Genomic DNA, 25,940 nt, shown 5'->3' with positions numbered 1-25,940 from the left:
GAGAGCACGAGAGAGAGACAGAGAGAGAGAGAGAGAGAGAGAGAGAGAGAGAGAGAGAGAGAGAGAGAGCACGAGAGAGAGAGAGCACGAGAGAGAGAGAGAAAGAGCTGTGTTACCTGCTGTCATTTTTAAAAAGTAGCCCTGCCTTTCAGACTGTCTTTAAAAAGTAAAAGGTGTACACATTTGGCTTCACAATTAAAGTTAGTTCCTAAAGTGATAACCTACCTAATTTTTACATGTCTCTCCTAGGTACCCCAGGGGTGCGGGGGGGGTGAAGGAATGTCATGTCACTATAAGCCGGGACATTATAAAGCTGCCCTGGAGAGGGGGGGAAAACTGCCCATTTCAGTACTTCAGTTGATATTTTGCTCTATAGGATAACATTGGAATTTTTATGCAAGCATAAATATTGTTAGGAAGGAGCTCCATATATCCTTCAAGGACTCAAAAGATTGGTAATGATAAATCCAACAACTTGCCACTGTTGAATTTATCATAACTAATTCAGAAGAGAACTTATAGGACTTTTTCTGTAAACCATTTGAAAACTCTGACTAAGGATGTTCTCTGTGCAGATAACCTAATTAGTGGTGCATTTAACTTAAACAGAATAGGCACTCTCAGCCCTCCTACTTTACGGAGGTCACCAGAAATTATGGCTTTTGAAAATGTTATGCTTAAAGAAATCTTTACACTCAGACACAAGAAAATACGTTACTTAGAGTAGCAGTAAAGAATAAGTTACTTACCTTCAGTAACGCCTTTTCTGGTGGATACATTAACTACCTGTGGATTCCTCACCTAAAGAATTTTCCCCCACGCGCCAGCTTCGACGGAAACTTTCTTCTAGCTCTGCACGTCGACGATGACGTCATAATTGCCCGACTCCACGTGACGCCGTATGACGTCATCCAGGCAATAAGAAGCCCTCGTCGACGTGCAGACGTCAGTTATCACCATTGTTTACGTGCCTTTGAGGCAAAGAGGTGAAGATTGACCTTGAAGAGAATATAATCACATCAAGTAAAGTGAAACCGCACCGTTTATTACAACAAAAATACAAAGAAACTAACGGCAACAACACCTTCATATAGAAACATATATACATAGTCAAGTTCAACCATGTTTCCTTGAAATATATCAAATAGAGAAAGAAATACATATATACATGCCATCATTATATACATGCCATCATTATATACAAATATACAAGAAAACAGTGCTCACCCACGGATTTCGCGGTAAGACCAGCCAGGCAACGGGGAGGCCGTGGGACCGGGAGGAATCCACAGGTAGTTAATGTATCCACCAGAAAAGGCGTTACCGAAGGTAAGTAACTTATTCTTCTGATGGATACACCTACCTGTGGATTCTTCACCTAAAGAATAGAGTCCCAAAGCAGTACTACCTCCGGAGCTGGGTGCCTGAATGGTCAAACCAAGAAATCCTGCAGCACTGAGCGTGCAAAATGGCCATCCCTCCTGACCGCAGAGTCCAAACAATAATGTTTGACAAAAGTATGGAGGGATGCCCAACTTGCCGCCTTGCATATGTCAACCACAGGAACACCCCTAGCCAAGGGCGATGAAGCAGCCTTAGCTCTGGTGGAATGAGCTCGAAGCCCCACAGGTGGTTCTTTCTTTGCTAGGGAATAAAGTTTGATACAGCGAATGACCCACCTGGACAGCGTTCGTGTGGACTGCTCTGCCTCTCCTCTTCCCCATGTATCCAACGAAGAGCTGATCGTCTTGCCTGAACTCCCTCGTCCTGTTGACAAAGAACCTCAATGCTCTTCGTGGATCCAATCGGTGAAGCCTCTCTTCCTCTTTGGATGGATGAGGCAGAGGGTAAAAAGGAAGAGAGAGTAATAGACTGCCCCAAGTGAAAGGGTGTAACAACCTTCGGGAGGAAAGCCTGGAGCTCACTCACTCTTCTGGCCGATGTTATGGCCACTAGAAACACAGGCTTTAAGACCAGCAAACGTAAAGAACAAGAGTGCATCAGCTCAAATGGCAATCCCATTAGAAATGTCAATACTAAATTAAGATCCCACTGTGGCCTAACAAACTGAGTGGGCGGAAACCTATTAGTGAGACCCTTAATGAACCTCAAAACAAGAGGTGACTTAAACAAGGAGAGTTGGTCTGGGAGGCACAGAGAAGCCGACAGCGCTGAAAATAGCCCTTAACTGTGGCAACTGCACAACCCTTCTGTGCCAAGGAAAGAGCAAATAATATGTCAGACAAGTGAGCCTTTAAAGGATTAATTTGGTTTGCTCCACAGCAACTCACAAATCTGGCCCACCTGCTTGCATAGATCGATTTGGTGGAGTGTCGCCTGGCCGATAAAATAACATCCACCATTTCTGGCAGGAGAGAAAAGGCACTCAGATTGCCCCATTCAATCTCCAGGCATGAAGGTGCAGACTCTGGAGGTGGGGGTGTAGAATCTGCCCCTGCGACTGCGAGAGGAGATCTGCCCTGTAAGGGAGATGGAGCGGAGGGCACAGAGAGTTGGAGAAGGTCTGAATGCCACACCCTTCTCAGCCAATCCGGGGCTATCAAGATGACTTGGGCTCGGTCCTGGCGGCTCTTCCTCAGAACTCGAGGAATCAAGGGTATGGGAGGAAACACCTAAAGCAACTGACCCTTCCAAGGCATCTGAAACGCGTCCCCCAAAGCGCCTTGCACAGACACTGGAGACTGCAAAACAACGGGCAGTGCGCGTTCTCCTGAGTAGCAAACAGATCTATCTGCGGGCATCCCCACATCTGGAAGATGTAAAGAACCAGATCCGGATAAAGACGCCACTCGTGGTCGATCGAGATGCACCGACTGAGAACGTCCGCACGTACGTTCAGAACTCCGGCCAAATGATTTGCTACCAAACAAATCTGGTGGTCCTGAAGCCAGGACCAGAGTCAAAGAGCTTCTCTGCAGAGAAGATACGACCCCACTCCTCCCTGCTTGTTTATATACCACATCACAGTAGTGTTGTCCGTCATGACCTGAACTGACTGACCGCGAAGGGAAGGGAGGAAGGCCTTGAGAGCCAGACGTATCGCCCGCAATTCCAACAGATTGATGTGAAACCTCTGTTCCACTGGAGACCAAAGACCTTTGACCTCCAGGTCCCCCAGATGAGCTCCCCACCCTAGAGTGGAAGCATCAGTCACAACTGTGGCCACTGGCAGAGGCTGGGAGAACGGCCTTCCTTGCGACAGGTTGACGACCGCAGTCCACCATTGAAGATCCGCAGCAGTGTCTCTGGAGATCCTGATAGAATCCTCGAGATCCCCCTTGTGTTGAAAGCACTGCCTGCAGACGCACCACTAAAGAGCCCTCATGTGCCTGCGTGCATGAGTGACCAGCAGTATGCAAGAAGCTAACAGACCGAGCAGACGAAGGACCTTGAGGACTGAAACTACCGCTCCATTTCGAAACATTGGAATCAACGCCTGAATGTCCTGAACACGCTGGGGCGGAGGAAAGGCCAGATTCAATGTTGTGTCCAGTACTTCCCCTATAAACAAGAGGCGTTGAGAGGGCTCCAGGTGAGATTTGGGCACATTGACTGAAAAACCCAGGTCGAACAACAACTGAGTTGTCGACTGCAGGTGACGCTGCACGAGCTCCGGAGACTTGGCTTTGATCAACCAATCGTCCAGATAGGGAAATACCGCTATCCCCTTTCTTCTGAGCTCTGCTGCAACCACCGCCATCACCTTTGTGAAGGCTTGAGGTGCTGAAGTAACACCAAACGAGAGGACTGCAAACTGATAATGCTACGACCCCACCACAAACCGGAGATACTTCCTGTGTGACTTGAGGATCGGAATATGGAAATATGCATCCTGCAAATCTACAGACACCATTCAATCTCCTTCGTTCAACGCCAAAAGAACCTGTGACAGGGTCAGCATCTTGAACTTTTCCTGCTTGAGGAAGCAATTCAAAATACCTTGAATAGCAGCCCTGACCCCTCTCCTGCTCAGGAACAAACTCCACTGAGCCTTTCAACAAAAGGGATATCACCTCCTGTTGCAATAACAGAAGATGGTCATCCAGACAGAAGGATGGACTGAGAGGGAAGGGAGGAGGGAATTCCCAAAGGGAAGAGCATATCCCTTCTTCACGAGGTCTATGAACTAGGAGTCTGATGTTGTAAACTCCTACATGGGGAGAAAGCGGGCAAGTCCCCCCCCCTCCCCCTACCAGAGACACGTGAGCAGAGAGTGGTAGAGGACTAAGGCTGCTTTCCCTGCTGCACCCCTCCTGAGGAAGAGGCAGAGTGCTGCTGGGTGGCTCCTCTAGTTCGTACTCTACCCCTGCCCCTGAAGGATCTGTAAGGTAGGGTTCCTGCAGGTTGCTGCCCCGGCGCATGGAGCCTGCCACAAAAGGAGGTGCCACAACCAATACCTCAAAAGTTTCTAAAAGATCTAAAAGCAGAGGAAGTGGCTGCTTGAAGTCCCAACGACCTCGCCGTGGCTCTGCTCTCTTTAAAGCGTTAAAGAACAGAATCGGCTTTTGCTCCAAAGAGTTTTTCGCTGTCAAAAGGCAGGTCCAGGAGAGTAGTCGGCACATCCGGGGAGAAACCTGATGAATGCAGCCAAGCCTGTCACCCAGTCACTATTGATGTGCCCATAGCTCTTGCCACTGAATCAGAGGGGTCCAACCCAGATTGAATCACCTGGGTCGCCGCTGCCTGAGCGTCCGACAATAGGTGAAATACCTCCTGTGGCAATCCAGGGTGACCCTTAGCCTCCTCCACAAGGGCATGAATATAACGCCCCAAAATGCAAGTCGCATTGGTCGACTTCAAGGCCATGCTGCAAGAAAAAGCCTTTTTTGCTGCCTGGTCCATTTTCTTAGTCTCCCTGTCCGCAGGGGCCCGGGGAACGAACCAGGAGCTGACCGGGAGGAGAACGACGCCTGAACAACCAAACTCTCCGGAGTTGGATGTTTGGAGAGAAAGTCCGGATCACCTGGAGCCACACGATAGCATCTCGCTACTGCCCTGTTGACGGCTGCCGAAGTCACTGGCTTCTTCCAGATCTTTAATGGGGTCCAAAAGAGCCTCATTGAAGGGCAAGAGAGGCTCCTCCACCGCCGACGCCGGATGCAGCACTTCAGTCAAATGGTTTGTTTTCACCTCTGCAGCAGGAAGAGGAAGGTCTAAAAAGTCTGCAGCCTTCCTTACTACCTCATGAAATGACGCAGCCTCCTCTGTATACTCCCCTGGGGAAGCCAAATCCCATTTAGGGGAAGTGTCAAGGCCACTTGCTGTGTCCAAGTCTTGTAGATCTCCCAAAGGCTCCATGACGTCACCCTCCTCCAAATGTTGTCTGCTGTACTCCTATTCCTCCAGGAGCCGTAAAGCCAAGCTCCTGGATCAGAGTCTGGATTCAAGCCCCGGCGTTGATAAGGTGTCGGCCGACGCCGAAGATCTTCGTCGGCGCCGCTCCTCGGATACATCCGACGCCGGACCCTGCGGCGCCACAGGCAACTTCACTGTAGATTGGATACGTGGTGAATCCATCGCGCCGGGACAGCAGATGTCACAGGCCTTCTGGGTGATGCCAGGGGCAACGGCGCCGAAGCGGCTCCAGAAGGAAGAAAGGGCATAAAGGATGTTGGCTTGTAAGGAGCCAGAGCACCCTAGTTAATGGCCAAAGGACCTGACGGACCCGCATGCCCTCCACCAGGTGCCATGGTGGAAAAGATGTTAAACATTGCATTTAAAAAATGCAGCGGGATCCGTACCCAGGAAAGCCGGATAAGTCTGTGGAACCCGTACCGGAAGAGAGGCAGATGATGGACCAGGCATCTCCTGCCCCGGAGAAGCCGTTGGCTCCTGATGAGGCTCGACTTCAAACACCAACAAAGGAGACGTCAGAGAAGCCGGAGTCGTCGGAGGCGTGACAGTCGGGCTAACCTCCCACGTCGGCCGGCGCAGAGCTGACGGGAGATCTGGATCGGCCCCTGCTCAATCGGCGCCGTGATTCGTGACGACGCCGAGAGTCCCCATGACGGAGTCTCTGAAGTTCGCGAAGAAGACTCCCTGCGATAACGCCTTTCCTTGGAACGGGCTAGAAATAACTTTGCCTCTCGCTCTTTAAGGGCCTTAGGATTCATGCGTTGACATGATCCGCATGACTCGACCTCATGGTCGGAACTAAGGCACCATAAACAATTTTCATGGGGGTCCGTGACTGACATCCGACCCAAACACTGGTTACAAGGTTTAAAGCCAGATTTTCTCGGCTGAGACATAGTAACACCGAAGTGAAACCGTAGCTCCCTGAAAGCCTCGAAGAAAAAACGTTACGCGAAGGCACGGAAAAAAGGGAACGGACGTCTGCACAGCGACGAGGGCTTCTTATTGCCTGGATGACATCATACAGCGTCGCGTGGAGTCGGGCAACTGTGATGTCATCGTCGACGTGCAGAGCTAGAAGAAAATTTCCATCGAAGCTGGTGCATGGGGGAAAATTCTTTAGTTGAGGAATCCACAGGTAGGTGTATCCATCAGAAAGTGAATGTATTGCGCCAAACAGCTCGAGAGAAACACTATCACCACCATCAAGAAAGACAACTACACACAAAACATCCTATGAAGGCTATCCAACACTAATCACTATTCGTGTGAACTGCAAACCATTACCTGACCTACAGAAAGCAGAAGCAACTAACCACTCGAGAAAGAATGTGGCTTCATTAGCCACAACAATATTTTTTTTAATTTACTATATATATATATATATATATATATATATATATATATATATACACACACACACATATATATATATATACACACACACACATATATATATACATATACATATATACATATATATATATATATATATATATATATATATCACACCAGCCCACCATGGACCACTGTACACTGCCAGAGATATTTGGCAAACCCCCAGATAGGCCTACTATCTTGTATTGTGGCACCATTTCACAGCACACAGGCAAACAATGATTTTCATCAAGCTATTTATTCTCAACACTGTCTGTCAGACAGCCTGGGGACCTCATACACCAAAGAACGCATCTCCTCTTTGATTGAGATACTGATTACTGGTTTGTCTCTTCCCAGAGTACCTCTATACAAATTTCACAGAATGAAACCTGCATTTGACTGAAGGACCCATGATTAAAGTGTCAAGACCCAACAGAAGTGTCCTCTTCATTTATTAAACAGAACTGCGCTTACAAATAACCATTTTGATTTTGGCAGAACCTTTAAGTCAAACGCACTTTTATGGGAAGTTGCTTTACTCTAAATGTTCTGACTCTCTTAGTAACAAAGATTTAGCTTAAGTGAGAAGAATTCATGTAAAAACGATACTGATTTGTGGAAGAGATTCATACAGGATAGATTTCAAATTTGGAGCGGAGGTGTGCTCAGGCTCAGTGACATGGGTCCCTTGCTCACTGTGCCACTGGATTCAAGACAGCCTGGCTGATGAAGGGTGATACCCTGAAACCGGTCCCAGGATGCTTGTTTCCGGATCCAGGGAAGACCTGGCTTGGCAGTTAGGGCTGGACTGTTTCCATGAGGAACAGAGTCAAGACTGATTTGCCTATGGCTGGGTCCAAACTGGGGTGGCATGGTGAGCAAAAGAACGATGAATTAAACCCAGATCTGTGACTGGTGGTGAGTGTTTGCACTGTTCAGCACTCCGTCCATCATCCTTTTGTGTTGCTAAAGTGGTTAATACTTAGTCACTCTCTCTGAGGGGATAAACTGAAACAAAGTACAGGATGTTATGAGTGAGCCGGTTACTTCAAGAGTTGTATTGTATGCTGATTGCTGTTTCTTTCCGTCAATTAGGTATGCAATGTATTCAGATAACGATTGGTATTAATATAGGATAAGGTCCAAAATTATTTTGAACCATAGCATGGTAATTGGATGAAACCTTTCAGTATATCTGCAGGCTAAGAGCCTGGAACTCAATATTCATTAGAGTGTATCAAGAATAGGCTTGAAGGTGTGAATGAAAAAACACCACAGATCAGCCGTTCATCTACATAATGAACTTAGAAATGAGCATCTCATCAGCCATCCACCTGCATAATGAATGTAGAAATGAGCACCTCTGTAGAAAATGAATTCAAAATAGCACCTGATCAGAAAATCGGCAAGGGATGTCAGGGTCTAGCATGATAAAATCAATGTACAACATCTTGTATAAAAAGGGAAGATCATAGTAATCTGTGTTCACTTAGAAAAAGAAATTAACATTCCAGCAAAAGTGTGAGGAGTAAGTGGATGCTGAAGAAAGACTTCTGGGAGAACAGACCCACACTTAAAACTGTGTTCAAGAAAGTAGTATTATGGACCCCATAATTATTCCTACATAATTAAATTACAAGCATTATTTCTCTACATATCAATTTAAAATAACAAAGGATTAATGGGCATAATTCAACTGTATTAAAAGTAGAGGACAACTGTGGATAGAGTAAGTTGTGAGGGCATTTTTTAAGATAAAGGTGAATATATAGTCTTAGTAGATATTTGTGTTAAACAGTGACATTTCAGTAATATGAATTTCTGTATATAATTGATAAAAATTAAAGATGCAATTGATTATCAGGTATTTTGTTATATGGAATCTCACAGATTATCACCGGGGGATGCGGTAGTATTGGTTATTCCCTCGGACAAACTCTGAGTAGAAGATTTGCAAAAGGATATCCTTGATGGGTTAAATATTGTTTTGCTAAGTGTAACTTTTTAAATATTTGTAATTTTATGACTGTGTGCCTCATGATTGTCTTGTGGGAAATCTAAAGGCTCAGTACAGTAGACCTGAGATCCTGCTCAGTACCCGAGTGCTGCTCATTTCGTCTGTAGTGCGGAACATCCACAAAGCCACTTTTTCAAAACTGGTCTGCCATCTTGGAATGGTATTGCCCATGATAAAACATTGTTTTAGCATTCCAAGATGGCTCCCATTTTTAAATGTGACATTTTGTCATCATGTACAACAACTGTATACTGCTCAATATCATACCAAGATGGATGCCCGCTGCAGTGTTGGTTTTTCTTAGCTTCTATTGCAGCACATGCCCTAAATTCATGTACCATTTTTGTCTTTTTATTTTTGTTCTTTTCATGTATCTTGATTACGCTTGTTAGTTTAGATAAGACGCTGAATGGAACAATGAGTCAGTGATGGGCAAATGTGTTGAAGGATAGGTGATAAAGTGCATATATGTGAGGTATAAAGTGATTAAACCCACCAGTGAAAGAAGACTTAATAGTTATTTTGTTATAAACCAAGCTTATTGGCATTGTCAATACTTGTTATATTTACAATTGCATTGTATTTGGGGGAAAACATGTCCAAATTGTAAACTACCCTCTGGGTTCTTGATTTGCCATTCTACAGAAGGGAGTGTTGGGTTCCATACATTTTTTGTGTATGTTTTTGGACAGGCACCCTTGAGTAGGTTTTTTTGCGAGTACCAGGAGCTGAATGGATGACCTTCTGTGGTTAACCATAAATTTCAAGCCTGCATGGGCATAATTTAAGCCTGGGCATAACCTTCCCACTTAGGGCAACTATAGCAACACAAAAGGATGATGGACGGAGTGTTGAAACATTTCAAACACTCACCCCCAGTCACAGATCTGGGTTTAATCCATCATTATTTTGCTCACGATGCCACCCCAGTTTGGATCCAGGCTTGGCAGTTCAGGCTGGACTGTTCCCATGGGGAGCAGGGTCAAGAATGATTTGCATATGGTTGGGTCCAAACTGTGGTGGCATGGTGAGCAAAAGAACAATGGATTAAACCCAGATCTGTGACTGGGGGTGAGTGTTTGAAATGTTTCAACACTCAGTCCATCATCCTTTTGTGTTGCTATAAGTATTAACCACCCCAGTTACCATTCTCCTGTACATACATCACAGAACTATGCATCTTTGGCAGGCATTTGAAGTGTGATATCCATTCGAAAACCCCAATGCATATCACTGCTCATTTGCACACTTTTAGGAAAATCATAAGTAGTATCTTCAGATTGTCCCATGAATGCATTTTAACAACATTTTATTGAAGTCATTGCTATTTAGTCTTACAACAAACTCAATTTACCAGCAGATTTTCCATCTCCTTTCCACTTCATTACCCCTGAAATCAGATCTTAAGGCTAACCATGCTATAAAAGCGTGCTTTGTTGGTTTGCACAAAACTCTGAAAGGAATATGTTAACTAGTCCAACTTAAATCTAGTCTTTGATCAGAAGTGTTTTTGGTTGAGATGTCTAGCATAATCAATTATTAATGTTCATTAGGATACTGCTGGTTCATCCAGTGCTAAAGTACAGTGCCTGAAACGCACATCAAGGTGTGCCTGTACAGTGGGGAGACTGGACACTAAAAACAGGCAAGTGCCAAATCAACTAATCTGCTATTAACATTAGGATGCACCACAATCCCTCTTACCAGAGTACCACAGCACTTGAACCCTTAATTTCCCAACCTGCAATTTGAAGGCCACTCCTCAAAACTAATTCATGTAACATAACCGGAACATGCATTCATAGACCTTTTATACCACTGTTTTCTGAAATATCTAAAATGAAAATTTACTGCTTTGATAATGAAAGGCAATACATACCGGCCGCTTCAAGCAGAGCTTCTAGTCTTGCCTGTGTTTCTGGGTCCACCGTCCTCAGGTCAGTACCATCAGCAGTACCAGACAGAAGTAATTTTGAAGCGGTCTCCAACATAGGATTTTCTAAGTCATCTTGGTCCAAAATAAAGGACTCCACCTGCAGAAAGCAAAAAAAGAAATAATCATGCAGAACGTGTCAATTGTCTTGAAAAGTATTTCAAATCGCCTAAGAAAAAGAAAGTTGGATAGGAGACATTTTAAGGACTTCACATTCAACAAGTGCTTTCTATAAAAGACTTTAGTCGGCTTACAGAGGATCAGATTCACAAAGCTCAGGAAATCAGGTAAGGAATTTGTTACAATAGGATCATGCCTACTTTTGACAAACACTTCAAGTTCATTTCTGCTAAGGGATTTTCCCCCATGCGGAACAATCTGCTTGTGTAAAAGTGAAGCTAATCTACATTGGCACATGCATTTATTTATTTTGTAATCGATTCAACACTAACCTCAATGTGAAAAGAAAACTCCATCTACACATCTCATGAATAATGTAGAGATACGTGCTCACTCCCATCCTGATAATGCAGTTACTGCCTTTGAACGTATTTGTTTCAGAGAGTGAAACTACCAAAAAAAAAAAGAAATTGGGTTTGTTGACCTATAAACTAAGAGATGGCCCAAGACTTGTGGATCTCAGCATGTAAACGTTGGGAGTCTTGGGGCATGTCTGGTGATGGTCCTTCAAAAGCAGGGCAAATACACTGCAAATAAAGTTTAACCTGCAGTGGTTTTTAAACACAGATGGACTTCTTCCTATTCCAGCCCTGTTTAAAGACCACGCCCCTTCGGGCCCTTACAAACTTGGGTGAGGGCGCCATTGGGTATACACTGCAGTGCAGTACATCTCCCTTGGTGCCTTTACATGGATATGTAAGGGCACCAAAGGGTATGCACTGCACATTGTGGTGCCCACTCTGCCCCTTCACGGAGTTCTGTGGCATTTTAATTTAATTCCTAAGAATGAAACTCCACCAAACTGCAGACTTGTCATGTTGTAAACTGCTCCAGGCTGGAGGTAAGGTCGCATCGTTCAGCTCTGCGCCAGATCTGTCCCACAACAGATGGGATGTTGGGGGCCACTATATCTGTGCCACCTCTGCACACTGACATCAGTTTCTTTCTGATCTGTTCCCCACCTTCGGACAAGGATTTCTGAAATCAGAGAATGAAAGTGCGTAGCTCTCTAAATGGGTACCTTATTCGTCTGGACTAGAAAAGTTAATTACACAGCATGGAGAGGGTGCTGGGTCCGTGAGGAATCTGCAGTTAGATTATCTTCCAGAAAGAGTGTTGCGAAGGTAAGCAACTTTATTCTTCTAGATATTTCTAAGTGTAGATCCCTCATCTTATGAATAGATACCAAAGCAACACCACCTCTTCTCCCCTGAGGTGGGGGGGGGGGGGGGGGTCTGTGGAATGTCTCAGACCAGGAAATCCTGTAAGACATAGTGGGAACAATTACCATCCTGACCTTAGCCCATGAACACCCCCGTCCCACATCAACTTAGTTGTCTGTAACTCCCAACAAGGTGATGTGGAGGCAGGCTTCCATCGTAGTCCAAAGTATTTTGATCTCCACCTCTCCTTGATGACCGACTCAACCCAGCAACGATGCATGTGTCAAGACTTAACTCTGGGTGGGGTAGGGAAAGGGGTATGCCACTGGAGATCTTTTTCAATCCCACCCGACATTTTAATAAAGAAGCAGGAAGGTTCCCTTGCTGATAAACCCACTGAAATTACAGCTCTTAATGCTGAGCCAGCGTGTCCTCCTGGAGTGCTCCACATGCAGGTGGCAAAGAAGCCTCAGGGCCACTCTCACAGACCCATGAGCACTGACACAGGACACTGGCCAATGCAATTTTAGATATACAAACCTGTACCAAAAACACTCTATAAATAACATCCCAAAAATAGAACTGATGTGCATTAACCAAATTGAAGTCAAGACACTATATTTCAATCAAAAGTAAAAGAACCTGTAAAGTTATTTCTTGAATGTGAACAAAACCATATCAACTAAACATAGGTGCTGAATTTTACTAGCAGTAAATTACTTTATCCTCTAGCTTATGTCTGTTAACACCCCTACCCCTTTTTAGTCTGCCCTCTTTCTGTACAATATTTTGACATTTCAAAAATAAATTAAAAAAAAAAAAAAGTCATAGGAATCTATAAACAATGAAGCGCAATGATAATTTCAAAATTCTGCACCTGACTGTTGGGGGCCTTGCCTCTGTGCCAACTAAATGATATTCAATAATATGTTTAACAAATTGAAATATTAAGTTAATTATGATCTATGCGACCAAAAACTTCTTACCACCGTGCACACTATCTCAAACTACCAACTGACAGAGAAAGGAATCGGCACAAGACAACATTAAATGATTAATCAGTAACAGTTTCCATAGGATACGGACTCAGATAATACATTTACTATCCATTTTCCACTGTTAACTTAAACTATTACATGGATACCACTAATCTGGTACTTTAACGAAAATATATAAATATACTTTTTCTATAGATCTGTTTGTATAACACACACCATTTATTTTCCAGGCCATCCTGTGAGCACATTTCTACGTCATTTATTTAAATTATTAGATAAATTTACACTACTACTATAATGTATGCCCAAGGTCAACACCATATAGAAAATGTTAATATTACATTAAGCTTATTTCAACTTCCTAATACAGTAGATGCTTTTTAACTTTAAAGCCAGTCAACACAATTTCCGATCCACTATTTATGACCATATCATGACTCTTCTTCAAAAATTTGAACTAGACAAGGACACACAGACCACTTTAGTTAACTCCACAGTAGGGAGGACAGCAAGGCAAACAGACCCCTACTCTCTGTTCAAAAGGCTCACGTTCAGACTGACTAGAACCACCTGAGACTAAAGGGTTTGCTCCTGAGCAGAGAAGTGGAAACAGCACACCTCTCACTCCCAAACAGTGGCTTTTACCTGGTTCCTCTCTGCACAGACCGATCTAGACTTCAAAATGATTACATCACAAACAAGACTGCGGTTGAACCACATGTACCGTTTGCTGCTGCACCCGATTTAAGTAACCGTTAAAGTTGATCTGTTGTGCTCAAATTGTTCTTTTGGCTACTGGACAAAAGTGCTTCCTTTAAAAGAAAGGATCTATGTAGTTGGCTGTGCGTTGCAGTAAAGAGGAACCTTTTCGCTGTGAGAAACACACATGTACGTATATACATAGACAAAACAGTGACTGCTTCCAAGACGAATTTACTTTTAATGTTTTAAGAGTGACATATCGTCATGTCTGCATTACAAAACTCATGTTTCTCCTAAAAGTGAAAACATCATGAAATTTAAACATATGTTTTCATTATTATAGAAGCCTTTAGAATGCCTGAAGATTATGTATGGATATATGGGGTAAAACATTTAGGTGGTAACACCACTGCATATGTTTGAAAAACTTTAAGGATAGATTGACAACTGAAAATAACTGGACACAGGTTGCTCTAGACGAAGCTACTTACTGTAAATAAATGCATGTGCTGTAAGGTCAGTTACTGCCAATTACAGTTTATGTACTCCTCTGACAATTGAATGAATTGATAAAAACGTTGTAGACCCATTTATACAACACTTCAAAAATGTCTAATGTCTGTAGGGAATGTTAGCTGATCAATACTACTCATGTGTAAAGTATCCACTAAATGGGGACGTTCCCTACACAAAGGAGGCTTAATCCTCTTCCTGCCTCTGATACTTGTGAGTAACAAGTTGTTTTAATGATCATTTACTCAATTTAAATTGGACATATCAAAAGATCAACAGCTGTTGTGGACACACACTTTCTATTCGAGGATCCTTGAAGATACTAAGATGTTGCACTGTGCTAGCGTAAATGTTTTTTTTTATAGATGCACAATTTTTGGTTAAAATTAAAGTTGAGCATCAATGATTTTTTAGATAAACCTACTGATTTTTGTGATGAAGTAATACTGCATATGAAAGTTAATACGACATGTAGAAGTGAGTTTTTTAATGTAAATCAGTTATGTCACAATAAGCCATATTAATTAACATGAATGCTGTTCTGAAGGAGTTAAATCACTCTTGCTCATTTCTGAACACATCGAATCGCCTGCACATCTTTGCCCCCCGCAGAACAGTATACTGTGGCATAATTGGTTATTTTCTTTCCTAAAAGGCCATGTATTGTGAATGAACTTTATAGTCTACCTGATATAGCAAAAAAGTCAAAGGTCTTTTCCGCTAAAGATCCGCTGCTGGGTTAGCACTATACCAGTGTAAAGACGTTGGTTTAGAAATGTTCCACCTCAGCAGAACATCCTATAAACGGTGTGCTGCTGAGGCTGCTTGAAGCTTTCTTAGAAAAGGTAAGAGTTATTAACTTATGATTTGCCCAATATTTTTGTGTGTCAATTATTTTATTGGTAAGAATTTAGAAATAACAGCAAATACAGTGACAGGCTAGTCCACTTATACCCATATAGATATACAAATGTTGATTGTGATACATGCACCAGATAGCAAACAATACTTGTATTCACTGAAAAAACACAGGTTTCAGGGACGGTATACTTAGGAAACAGAATAAAAATAAAAAAACTTAGAAATTTACTAAAAAAAGAACAAAAACGTTTACAGGGACGTTATATTTAGGCTAACATTTGGAATGTGCAAACCATAGAAATTCAGAGGTTATAGTTACCTAACTATAACTTACTTCCCCCTCAATGCACTGCTTATGACTTGTTTACAACACTCATTACATGGTCAGTGACATCACTGATGACATCATCTACAGGACAAGTCATACAATCAATCACTTACGTAATCATGTAACAAGCCCCAGTGACACACCCAAACACCAACTCACTACTCACACTGACACTCATATCCACACATCCCCTTATCCACCCCCTTACATGCCCACAAAAACCACTCACACATCCACTTTAGTCATGGAAACATGTATACACCAACTCACACACCCACACAAGCACCAACACCCACAGTACCACTCAAACACCCATTCACACACCCATGCAACCATTCACAAACCTTTACAAATAGTGAGACACCCATTTACACAGATACAACCACTTATCTACTCCACCCACCTATATAGTTACTCAAACACCTAGTCACATACTGATATAGCTACTTACACACACATACAACTAACCACACACAACCACTCCCAAATCTACACAAACCAATATAACTACTAGCACACCCCAACAAAAAACACAGCCATTCTCACACACAGCCACTGAAATATCAATGATAAAGCTATTGTGCTACTCAGAGACTCAGTAACACAGCCACTCACATATTCAGTGACACAACCATACACCCACTGACAGACCCACACAAACACTAATAGTCACACAGATGACATACGTTACAAGCACTATCACATCACTACTTAGAAACAAACACTAATTTTACATATCCAGTCAATGAATTTAAGACGCAGAATATATATATTTTTTCTTTAAAGACGACACTGGATGATGTCAGTGATATGTAAATATACATATAAACACGCATATCTACATATACATATCTACAAACATACATATATTGACAGAAAAAAAACAACAGTTACAGGGAAGTTATAGTTAGGAAATAGAATTAAACCTTAGAAATGAAACTCACTTAAAACAAATAGTTAATAGGGGTGTTATAGTTGGGTTCAGATTTTGCATGCACAAAACTATAGAAATTCTGTGTTATAGAGTTATTTTAAGTAACTATGACTTGTGCCCTAAGGTAACTACAACTCGTGCCCTCGCCATGCAGTTTTCTCATTAACAATGTTAATGCAAATGTTACAGTGGTATTGTCAATGATGTTAAAGAAGATGTTATGAGTGATGTAATAACTGGATGAGAGGGTGTGAGATATAATTACCACAGGGCACAAGTCTGGAAGTGGCAAGGGCAAATCCATAGATTCCCGAAGCGTAGACTGCTGCTATCCAGAAGGGGTGTATGGCGCTCCAGTCCAGCAAAATACGACAGTATCACAGGGCATATGATCACATCGCCAAAAGGCAGAATAAGGGAGCAACCCTGCAGCCTGAAGCCATGGCAGGGTCTGTTGGCCCTCAAGGATCTTAAAAAGACTGAGTTTCATCAGTGCCTCATGGACTTCTCGTTCAAGGGACTCCAAAAGATCTGTTCATGCTTTCTCATCATATTCCACCTGAGACAAGCCTGTCAGGTCGTCCTGAGGCTAGCCAATTGTGCCTGAGAGTAAAGATGAAGAATCAGGAGATTATATAATCTGGACATCACGTCTTTAAACTGACCTCAAATGTTTAAGTAAGAGAGCACCGGGGAACAGGGGATGATTTAGGGTTGGTGACCCAATTGGTGACCCAATTTGCTCAGCATAGACTGACGTAATTGTAAATATCGCCATTGTGGAGTATACGACAAGCCAAATTCGTCCTGAAGCGTCTCAACGAACTTGAGTTCACCACCAGATATCAAGTGCATAAGAGTCAGAACCCCAGCTTTGCGCCAACAGCCCCGGTCAATCATGGCCCCTCCTATGCGAATGCCTGCATTATTCCAGATTGGAGCTTTGTCATGAAGATGTGCGTCCACCAAAAAGAGCTTACGGGCCCAAATCCAGCCAGCATACATGACTTTCAGCACGGGTCTGGGGGAATCTGCACCAATCCCAAGAAGGCCTCCTGAAGTCTGCGTTCGATCGTGATCAACAATGGAGAGTCTTGGACCCGGGGATGCATGTACACACCATGTGCGCCAAATGTAAAACTAAAACAGTAATGTTTTGCAGAGGGCATGCCCAATCCCCCTGCTGATCTGTGACCCCAGCATGTATGTGAATCAGGGAAGGGTAACCATTTTCATTGCCTGAGTCCATCCCCAGAGAGAGATTCAGGTGGGACCACTTTGTGGAATCTAATTGTATTTCCTCCATTAAGGGGTCCATGCGTTCCAGGCCTCTGTTTACTGGAATGCCCAGTTACCGGAAGTGGGAATTCTTCCACTGAAATGGGTAATCTGCGTTGGTGGCGCAGGTGGTGATCCATGTCAAGGCCTCGCTCTTTCCCCAGTTCACTTTGTAGCCGGATATTGCCACGAAAGCGCCAATAGTCTACAACACCACAGGGATGGAGGAGGAGGGTAAGGGTAACAAGGTGAGTAGAATGGCATCTTCGTATACAGTGTTGAGGGACCTCTGGGCGTTTGACTACCTAATATCAGATCCACCTGGCCCATTGCAAAAGGAAATAACAGGGGTCAGAGTGGGCAATCTTGACAGGTACCCTTAAGGACTGGGAAGGAGTCAAAAAGAAAGCCCCCCACAATTGACCTGCACCAAGAGGGAATCATAGAGCAATCCCATTCTAAAGATGAAGTCCTTGCCAAGGCCAAATTTCCAGGGCGTCACAAAGTGATAGTCCCATTCTATCTTATCAAAGGCCTTCTGCATCCAACAACAGAAGGTCTACTGCTTGCCAGACCGCATGAGTTAACATGTGGAGAAGACTGCGTGATGAGTGGCCTGGGATGAACTCCACTTGAAAATGGTGAATAAGAGGGAAGGTCTCACTTAAGTGGGCTGCTAGAATGCTTGCTAATATCTTGACTATTGAATAGGGATCTGGAGCAACAGGTTCCACAGAGGGCAGGAACTTTTCTTGGTTTGAGAAGGACCAAAATATACACAATGCTGGACAATACAGCCAAGGAAGCTGAGTGATCAGCCTCAGCAAAGGCCTCATAGAAAAGATCCACTACCTTGGCTTTGGTCAATTTATATAACTCAGACGAGAAACCATCCTCACACGGGGCTTTGCGATATGGTAGATCCCAAACAGCCTGCTCTATCTCCTCCTTGGTGATCTCAACCTGAAGCAGTTGCTTGCCATCCTCTGAGAGGTGCAGTAAACGAATACCTTCCAAGAAGGTGTTTATTTACTCAATTTCTTAAATAATTTCCAGGGAGTAGAGGGTCTTGTAATGAAATGCAATGTCAATGTCAAGGGAATGTCAATTTAGTGCAGGTCTCTTTGGAAATGTCCACTCGCACCTGAGAGGGTGCAGACCAGTGTTAAACCAGGTTACCTGAGCTTATCTGCAGTACTCAGACCCTTCTGTGCTTAGCTATTTCAGTTGTCAGTTTACAAAACAAACAAAAAATGGCCTCCACAGAGGTGGTGTCCAACATCATGAACAAGAGGCAGAATGTGTGCAGTTGCGAGCAACCAGCAACCATAACCAAAGCAACCTTTAATTTATTATGGATCAACTACTCCTAGGTCTATCAGATTCCATGTACAGAGATGAACCAGTTACAGGCACAGGTGGTCAAGAAGCCTAGTTGCCTCTGGTATCTGCAAAATAACAGGCCCCTTGTGTAGAGAAAGAAAAGACTGCACTTAGGTCTCACTATCAGGAGACCAGCTACATTTCCTTGTGGAAGTGAGAGATTCCTGTTGCACTTGCTAGTTCAGCTGTTTGAGGAAGGGGAATAAAATAGTGAATCACTCTTTCCAGCCCTTGGTGTTGACAGATTGCTGCTAGTTCTGGTTTCTGTTAATGCTCTGAGGTCTTTTCATGTAAACCTCAATGTCGGTCTTATTTTTTAGACTCTGGCCAGATATGGTACAAAAGCCATACTGCACCACTGACAGGCCTTCAAGATTGCCTGTATAAAGAGCATAGCAGCTGTCCAAGGTTCCAAGGCACTGTGTGGCCTCAAATGGGATTCCACCTCCCCACATCAACTGTCAAATAGGCCTAGTCCCACAACTCAAGGAGACAAAGTCATTAACATTACACCATTGTTACCATAAAAATGTTGGTATCCCTCAGCTCCTCCAACTTATCCTTAACAGCTACAACTGAATTTTGGAAGATTGAGAGCGCAATGAGCTGTCAGATGGTTGGCGTCGCCACAGGACACAAGCCAGGCCTTCTACAATGATGTTATGAGACTCACACAGTGCACCCTGGACAGCTCAGATCATTCCTGTTAGAAAATCTAGTTGGCAGTCGGTTTCAACCCTGTCCAAGTAGGGACCCTCACTCTAGTTAGGATAAAGGAGATATCCACTCAGATAACCCCTGCTCACCCCCTTGGTAGCTTGGCACGAGCAGTGAGGCTTTTCTCAGAAGCAATGTGTAAAGCATTTGCACATAACAGTAATAAATGAACACTACAAAAGGACAGCACACCAGTTTTAGAAAAATAGCCAATATTTATCTATATAAGACTAGGCCAAATACGATAAAAATCCAATACAGAGTAATAGATTTATGAATGCTGCAAGATTTACTAAAAAATACAGCTCCTTGAAGTTGATAGCTCCACCTTGGGCTATCACGGTGTTGTGATCAACAAAACCAACAGATCAGGCTGGCCGCGGCGCCGCCAGCAAGCTACGGTGTCAGGAAGACCCGCAAACAGTACCTTGGATTTCCAGGGCATCGTGATCCTTGCAGTGCGCTCCAGAGAGCGGTGTCTGTTCCGGAGTCGGTGCCTGGGTCATTGGGCCCTTGAAGTCACATGCATTGAGGATCGAACTCCGGGCTGATGAAGTCAGGGTTGCAGGTGTAGATGGCGTCAGGCTGCTGTGCGAAGCGTGACAATGCGGCGTGCGGTGCCCACAGGTCACGGTGCAGGCAGCGTCATCGTTGTTGCTGAAGCGCTGTCATCGGTCGGCCTAAGCCAGCGGTGCTGGACAGGACGGTGCTTCGTGACCTCACGAGCAGTGTCCACAGGCAACGGTGCGGGCAGGATGCCTGGTGACGACACTAGAGTCGATGAGGCTGGCGTCTGTGGACCGGGGCTGCAGTGCGGGACGGTGCTTCGTGTACTTCACGAGCGGTGTCCACAGGCTGTGGTGGTGCTGGCAGTGGTGAGGGTGTCAGCAGGAGCGGTGTTGTTGGGGATGCCCAGGCTGCGGTGTGAGCAGGCGATGCTGAAGTGCGGTGTCCACGGGTCACGGTGGGAGCATCGGCTCGGTGTAGTCGTCCGATGACGGCGTCGGTGAGACCAGGGTCACGGTGTGAAGTGGGGCAGTGCGGCTCCGGGCGGTGTCGACAGGTCACAGTGCAGGCCAGCGATGTCGTTAGCGGCATCGCAGTGGTTTTGCCTCTTGAATAGCACAAAACACACAGTTCCCAGTGCTGCAGATCAAAGAAACTGAAGTCGGTGTCCCTGAGACTTCCAACAGGAGGCAAGCTCTAATCCAAGCCCTTGGAGAACTTTCTCAAGCAGGATACACAGCAAAGTACACCCTTTGCACTCTTTTCAGACAGAAGCAGCAACTGCAGTCCAGCAAAGTAACATAGCAAAGGGACAGTTTGCCTCCTTCAGTTTTTCAGCTCTTCTCCTGGGCAGAGGTTCCTCTCGATTCCAGAAAGATTCTAAAAGTCTGGGGTTTAGGGTCGTCTTCTTATATCCCCCTTTCTGCCTCTGAAGTTGGCAAATTTCACAGCAAAGTCTCAAGTGTTTGCAAGATCCTTCCCTGTCCAGGTCAGGCCCCAGACGTTGGACTGCATTGTGTGAGGGCAGACACTGTTTTTTTCAGGTGTATGAGGCCACTCCTCCCTCAACTCTAGCTCCGATGGCTCATCAAGATATGCCAGCTACACCCATACTCCCTTTGTGTCTCTGTCTAGAGAAGAGGTGTGAACAGCCCAACTGCGAAACTGACCCAGACGGGCAATCCACAAACAAGCAGAGTCACAGAATGGTTTAAGCAAGAAAATGCCTACTTTCTAAAAGTGGCATTTTCAAACTCACAATTTAGAAACCAACTCCACTAAAAGATGTATTTTTAAATTGGGAGTTCAGAGATCCCAAACTCCATATTTCTGTCTGCCCTCAAAGGGAAATTGTACTTTAAATCATATTTAAAGGCAGCCCCCATGTTAACGTATGAGGGAGATGGGCATTGCAGCAGTGAAAACCGAATTTGAAAGTATTTCACTGTTAGGACATGTACAACACACCAGTACATTTCCTACCTTTTAAATACACTGCACCCTCTCCATGGGGCTGCCTAGGGCCTACCTTAGTGGGGTTCCTTACATGTACCAAAAGGGAAGGTTTGGGCCTGGCAAGTGGGTACACTTGCCAGGTCGAACTGGCAGTTTAAAACTGCACACACAGACACTGCAGTGGCAGGTCTGAGCCATCTTTACAGGGCTACTTATGTGAGTGGCACAATCAGTGCTGCAGGCCCACTAGTAGCATTTGATTTACAGGCCCTGGGCCCCTCTGGTGCACTTCACTAGGGACTTACCAGTAAATCAAATATGCCAATCATGGACAAACCAATCAACAGTACAATTTACCTAGGGAGCATTTACACGTTAGCACTGATTAGCAGTGGTAAAGTGTGCAGAGAAATAAACCAGCAAAAACAGACCTGAAAAAAAATAGGAGGAAGGCTAAATGTTCGGTGATAACCTGCAAAAAGGGCCATTTCCAACAATTCCCCACAAAGGAGAATGCATTTTCAGTGATAGCGGCAGATGAAAACTGCCAACTGTCTGCACTCAGAGCTCTCCCAAAGGCCTCCCAGCTGAAAGGAACCACAGCTTCAGAATGGCCATCCTCGTCACTGGCCAGCGCACGCTTTCACTACACATATCAGCGTGAGACACCTCTTTACTCATTTAATATGCTGAAATTGTGTATGTAAACATCGTTTTTTTTTTAAAGAGTGGATGAGGCACGTTTTCCCAAGCATCTTTTAACTAGGGATGCTGTGTGTTTCTCTTATGATTTTGCTGCTATTTGGGACTGCAATAAAGCTCTTTACCTATTATCATAACAAAAACTAAGTTATTGAGAAGTCCTAGTTTCTTATTTGCAACTCTAAGCTAATGTTGGGTCGGTTGATGCAGAGTGTGTCTCCATGCAAGATAAGAGTGGGTCCGAGCACAACAAACCAGAGGTAACTACTTGGTATTATGAGTTTTGGGGTGTCCTGAATGTGCAGTTTGGGGGTTCTGCTTCCACACTAGTCCAGCAATAAATCCTTCCAGAATCAAGTGGTAGTGCATTGTCATTTACTTACAGCACTTTTTCTGTTGAAGCAGCCACTAAATTTGCAAAGACATACAGTTTTTAAGGTAAAACTATATTGCACCCAAACAAATATGTATGGAAATCTGGTTTCAGTTAACATTTTTCACTTTTGCATCACCGAGCAAAATGCCTTGATTTGTTTTGAGCCTATTAAAATCTTTGCTTCCAGTACAGTTCAGAACTACAAAAAATGTGCTTCCTTTTTACTTTCTTAGAACGGCTGAATGTGTTCAGTTCATTTGCAGGTATTTACAATTTGTTGTGTGTTACAAAAACATGACATCCTGCCTTTACCTTCACACTCCTTGTACCCCAGGTAGTTTCTACCTCTATATACCTATATAGCGATCACTTTTGTCAACGTGTGGTTTCCCTGGGGGCTGCGATCGGCCCCCCAGGAAAACCAAACCCACATTTAAAGTGATATTTTTACACACATACATTCACCACCAGTTCTCTTGCAGTTGAAGCTTGCGTCTTCAGAGCAATGCACATACGTCAACTGACGTGTTTCAACTGTAGCTTTAAGGCAGCAATAAAACAAAAGTCAAGTGACTTGTGATTATGTTTCTGCTAGAAAACAATCTGACTTTTGTCTAGTGGCAGTTTTGATGCCATAAAGTAGCGCAGAAGGTTTATAGGCCTACTGCAAAGATCAAAACTGTATTCTATGTGAATAGCTGAGTGGATTAGTAAAGCCAGCCATTACCTTCGCTATTATACAAATGAAATGTATGTACGAGGGGGGCTAGGGAGAGATGAAATGCACTTTTGCTGGGTGGTAGTGAGGGAATCAGATGAAGAGGAGGTGGTAATTGGAGTGGGAGAACCAATAATGATTGTTGGACTGGGCGCTAGAGGCGGTAAAGACTGTGATGATTAGTATGTGACAAGGTGATATAATAGTGGGTATTTTTTTTTTTTTTTTTTCAGTGTCTTGAGAGAACATGTTGACAGAGAAGAAGGTAAGGTGACCTCTACTGCTGCAGGTATCACACACACCCACCAGCAATTTTGTGACTATCTACATAGGCTAGTGTTTTAGAGCGACAGTTTAGCCAGTAGTAGAGATGACATCTGCTGGATGATTGCTGCTCAAGCGCTAACTCGGGTTACAGAGGACAGCTCTGACGTAGAACCAGAGATTGAGACAGCATCTGAGGGATAGGGAAATGGTGCAGACTCAGAGTGATTTTTCAGTCTGAGGAGTCCAATTCGATAACTCCTCTTCCAGTGATTATGAGGGAGGTGATGACAGTCCTGCTGTCCCTTGACAAGCACAGTCAGTGCAGCGGGACAATAGCGGGCTAGCCCAACCCAGTGAGCAGGTGCATGCAGCGGCAAGCACAGAGTGCGCTCTCTTGGGAGCACCCTAATTTAGTTCAGCCCCAAATTCCACTGCCCAAATCGTATTGTGGAGACATCAAAATGATCTAGCACAAAACAACTTGTGTTTTTGGTCCTGGGTTCAGCGACCATATAGGGTCCTACCAACTGCAGACATTTCTGGAAACTAGACATCCGGGGGAGTCCGCAGAGGTGTGAATTGTGTGGATTTCTCAAAGCTTTCTTACCCAGAATACCCTGTAAAGCTGAAATGTTGAATAAAAACTATTTCTTCTTGCATTTGTGTCACACAAACTACAGGAATATGCTGAGATCCACAAAATTCTTACCACCCAGTGTTTCCTCACCTGTCCTGATAAAACGTGACCCCACTTGAGTGCCTGTACCTAGTGCCTGTGTCAGGAATAGATGACCCCCAGGGTCAACCGTTGCCCTCATGTAACGACCAACATTGACCGTTGTGTGATCTATTCCTGGCATGGGCACTAGGCCTACCCACACAAGTGAAGTACCATTTGTGTCAGGAGGCTTGAGGGAACACAGAATAGCACAACAAGTGTTATTGCACCTTGTCTTTCTCTAACTTTTTTTCTTCCAAATGTAAGAGTGTGTAAAAAAACACGTCTATTTGATAAATGACCTGTAATTCACATGCAAATATGGGGACCCCAGAATTCAGAGATGTGCAAATAACCACTGCTTCTCGACACCTTATCTTGTGCCCATTTTGGAAATACCCTTTGTATCCCCGATACCAATTGATCAGTCTTCATATTTCACCAAATGAATTGCTGTATACCCGGTATAAAATGAAACCCCATTGTAAGGTGCAACTCATTTGTTGTCTCTGGGTACCTAGGGTTCTTGATGAACCTACAAGCTCTATAGATCCCCGCAACCATAAGAGTCCAGCAGACGTAGCAGTATGTTGCTTTTGAAAATATGACATCGCAGGAAAAAGTTACAGAGTAATACGTGGTGAAAAATAGCTGGGGTTTTTTCAGCTCAATTTCAATACACTTATTTTAGCTGTTACTTTCTGTAGGAAAACCTTGAAGGATCTACACAAATGACCCCTTGCTGACTTCAGAATTTTCACTGGTTTCACACCCATTTCTGTCACTAACTGGAAGGAGGCTAAAAGCACAAACAAATAGTAAAAACGGGGTATGATCCTGTAAAATGCCAAAATTGTATTGAAAAATGCAGTTTTCTCTGATTCAAGTCTGCCTGTTCCTGAAAGATGGGAAGATGGTGATTTTAGTACCACAAACCCTTTATTGATGCCATTACTGCAATCCTTTTTTGCCCATTTTTCAGGGGGGAAAAAAATACGAAATTTTCGCTGTATTTTTGCAAATTTCTTGGTCTCGTCCAGGGGAATCCACAAACTGTGTGCCTTTAGAAACCCTAGAATGTTGGAAAAACGGGTGCAAATTTGGTGTGGATAGCTTATGTGGACAAAAAGTTATGAAGGCCTAAGCGTGAACTACCAGAATAGCCAAAAAAGGGCTCAGCACTGGGGTGGGGGGGATTGGAGGGAGTGCCAGCAGCTAAGGGGTTAAGATGTTGGGCAGTCAGTATGCAATACATTTTTATTCATAGCAGAGCAAGGGCAAGTGTAAAATGGAAATAATATCGAGTAACAAAAAAATCAAGTTCAAAACAGCATGAACAAATATCAAGAAAATCTGCTTGTATGGACAATTCTGTCTAAAAATTCAAATTCAATATTCATTGAGTAAGTAAATGAAGATCCTTGTTCCAACAGC

The 25,940-nt window shown here is 43.9% G+C and overlaps 1 protein-coding gene across 6 annotated transcripts in view; it reads right to left on the bottom strand.

Annotated features, from left to right (window-relative positions):
• The window catches only part of LOC138291300 (ankyrin repeat domain-containing protein 17-like), a 1,121,799-nt gene that overhangs the window by 1,052,342 nt on the left and 43,517 nt on the right, over window positions 1–25,940 (bottom strand). For all 6 annotated transcript variants that reach the window (XM_069230308.1, XM_069230310.1, XM_069230309.1 and 3 more), the window contains exon 2: window positions 10,653–10,806. In XM_069230308.1, the coding sequence (XP_069086409.1) occupies window positions 10,653–10,806 (154 nt within the window). The remainder of the gene's footprint in view (window positions 1–10,652; window positions 10,807–25,940) is intronic.

This window comes from Pleurodeles waltl, chromosome 1_1 (genome assembly GCF_031143425.1).
Source record: "Pleurodeles waltl isolate 20211129_DDA chromosome 1_1, aPleWal1.hap1.20221129, whole genome shotgun sequence".
Classification (NCBI taxonomy): domain Eukaryota; kingdom Metazoa; phylum Chordata; class Amphibia; order Caudata; family Salamandridae; genus Pleurodeles; species Pleurodeles waltl.
This window is presented reverse-complemented; position numbering and strand designations above follow the sequence as displayed.